Raw genomic sequence first — 3,115 nt, 5'->3', positions numbered from 1 at the left:
AGGTAGGTGCTATAATCATCCCCATTATACAGATGAGTAAATTTAGGAAGACAGAGCTAAAGTAATTTGACTAGGTCACACAGCTAGTTAGGTATTTGAGATGAGGTTTCATCTATGGTCTTTCTGACTAAATTCTAGCGTCCTATAGAATGTGCCTTTTTTCTTTTACAGTGACAGGAACTGTGGAATAGTAAAAAATGAAACCATGTATCCATTTGAATATTTGAGACATTATTTCATTCACACTGTATACATAGATACTCTACAAAGTGAATGGTAGATGTTCCCCATTGTGTATTTGTTACAAACATGTATAGACACACACTTAAGGTTATACAGTTTACCTTCTGTGACTACTGAAGAAAGATTTTGTTTAGCCTGGTAGGCCAAGGCATCCATATATATGCAGAATTTCATCTAATATCCCATCTTCACTGTCCTTAACAACTTTAGTAGGGCCTATATGCATAATTTTTCTTTCACTTTGGTGGACCTTGGCCTGTTTCTTCATTTTCTTACCTCTAAATCACTGACCTTCATGTGATATGAGCTCAGATACAATTGAAACAGGGCATAACTCCTCCTTTTTTCCCTCCTCCTTTTTTTCTCCTCTTTCTCTTCCCCCTTCTCTTCTTCCTCCTACTATCTTTTTAAACGTAGCACCCTACTGAGCTAGTCAAACTTCTGTTCATGAACATGGTTCCCCCAGATCTGCATCATTCTCAACTATACTCACCCTTCTATGTTCCAGGTATGAAATAAATTCATTAAGCATTTCTTCTTTCAGACCATACGGATGCAACTTTATTTGTCATAAAAGTCGTGCCACCCAGGCCTTGAAGAGGCATTGATAAAGATATATGTTCCCCGGCATCTGAATGAGGAATGTGAATTTTTGATCACTCAAAACGACTGCCTGATAAATAACCCTGGTAACTGTGGGGGTCATCTTTGAGTCCTAGGTATAGGATTCTCTCTCTGGTGACCAAAAAGATTGAAGAGGAAAGATAAAAATTATATAGGGAGTGTAGAGAAATGGAAAATTTCCTGATCTATACTATTTGCTGGTCATACCATATCCAGACTCTTTTGTTCAGTTCTAGATGTCCCAGGATAGGAAGACAATAATAAACTGAAGAGTGGGCAGAAAGGGCTAATCTGGACAGTCAAGGACTTGTAACCACAATATATGAGAATCCCTTGAAGAAACTGTGTTTAGCATAAGCAAGAGAAGATTCATTTGGGAAAAGAAGGTCGTCTTTAAGGATATAAATTATAGTAATTTGAAAGAGGGATTATATTTCTGTAAACCCCCTGAAGAAAAAATACAACAAAACAAATAAACACTAAACAACAATTCTTAGAAGATTCAAAGAGAAAAAAAGAAAGGTGATTTGAGGGGCTGGGAAGGGGTGGGTGTGAGGGAAACTTTCCTTGCTTTTAGACATGGCCCAAGGAAGACTAGACTTCTTTGAGAAGTAGAGGCTCCTCATTTTTTGGAGCTTTTCATGCAGAGACTGAATGAATATTCATGGGTATGTTGTAATGGGGATTTTTATACGTGTCTTATTAGAGCATTCCATATGTGAAACTTGGCTTGGCTTCAGTGGGTTTATGGGAATGTTTAAGGGAAACAAAGAATAAATGTAATACTACCTTTTCCTCCATAGACAAGAGGGAGAAATTCTTATATAAAATATTTCTATTTATTCTGTGACTCAGCCAAGATGGTGGAGTAAGGCAGAAACTCACCTGAGAGCTTCCAAATTTCCCTCCAAATAAAATGAAGCTTCAAAGATGAATTCTGGGCCCCAGTCACTGAGCCGCCACCGAGGACTCAGCAGGCTCCCCGCCGAGCGCCCTGGCTTCCAGACGCTCCGTCCCCCGCAGCCCGCCTTCTCCCGCCACCCCCTTCCGCAGGCCGTTTCCACTAAGGAAAAGGAATCGTATCCTATGTCCGCTATGCAGAACCTCCACTCTTTCGACCCCTTTGCTGATGCAAATAAGGGTGATGACCTGCTTCCTGCTGGGACTGAGGATTATATCCATATAAGAATTCAACAGAGAAACGGCAGGAAGACCCTCACTACTGTCCAGGGGATCGCTGATGATTATGATAAAAAGAAACTAGTGAAAGCATTCAAGAAGAAATTTGCCTGCAATGGTACTGTAATTGAGCATCCAGAATATGGAGAAGTAATTCAGCTACAGGGTGACCAGGGCAAGAACATATGGCAGTTCCTTGTCGAGATTTGACTGGCTAAGGACGACCAGCTGAAGGTTCATGGGTTTTAAGTGCTTATGGCTCACTGAAGCTTAAGTGAGGATTTCCTTGCAATGAGTAGAAAAATTCCCTTCTGTCCCTTATCACAAGTTTAAAAACTTCATAGCTTGTATAATGTAACCATTTCGGGTCCGCTGTTTAATTTGGATTAGTGTAACTCATTCATGTAATAAACTGAAAAGAGCCAAAAAAATTGAATTCTGGAGAGGCAGACTCATCAAAAGGACAAGGTGAAACAATTTTCCAACCCAAGAAAACTTAGGAGGTCAACAAGAAAGATCTGTCTCATTGAGGTGGCCACGGAGCACAGTGCAGCACAACTGTCTGGGCAAGCCACTAGCAGATTGTTCCCCAGAAAGGCAATAGAAAAGCACTTCACCCCAGGATAAAGCCAGAAATGATGCCCTACTCCCCCACAATTTGGTGCCCTGATGGCAGCAAGCAGCAAGGTCCTGAGGAAAGCCAACAGTGATGCTTGGAATGATGCAAGTCAGCAACAGGTCCTACCACAGAAAGCCAGTCCAGGCCTTGGAGGCAAGGAAAATAAGAGCAGTGTCTTCTGGAGTTTTCAGTCCACAGACAGTAATGGGTCTGGCAACTGCTTAAAAGGAGATTTGAGGGAACATTTTGATGGCACTGGTGCAGGACTCTATTGCACTGCCTAAGTGAGGAAATGGAGTCACAGATCCAGGTCATGGTCCCGGAGTCAGAAAGAGCAGTAGCACAACACACTCACAGAAGAGAGCACAGGCCGTGAGAGCAACGAACACATCCCTCCTTAAATTATACCACTTTGAAGGAAATGAAAACTTCTGCATCTTTAGAATTAGC

General features: G+C 41.5%; 1 protein-coding gene across 1 annotated transcript; it reads left to right on the top strand.

Moving 5' to 3' along the window:
- Positions 1 to 1,953: 1,953 nt before the first annotated feature.
- Positions 1,954 to 2,256, top strand: LOC122743496 (eukaryotic translation initiation factor 1-like). Its single transcript, XM_043988464.1, has one exon. It carries the CDS (start codon positions 1,954 to 1,956, stop codon positions 2,254 to 2,256), a length of 303 nt encoding a protein of 100 aa, XP_043844399.1.
- Positions 2,257 to 3,115: the final 859 nt, after the last annotated feature.

Source organism: Dromiciops gliroides, chromosome 2, assembly GCF_019393635.1.
Source record: "Dromiciops gliroides isolate mDroGli1 chromosome 2, mDroGli1.pri, whole genome shotgun sequence".
NCBI classification, from domain to species: Eukaryota; Metazoa; Chordata; class Mammalia; order Microbiotheria; family Microbiotheriidae; genus Dromiciops; species Dromiciops gliroides.
Note: the sequence above shows the minus strand (reverse complement) of the source record. Positions and strands in the feature narration are given on the sequence as shown.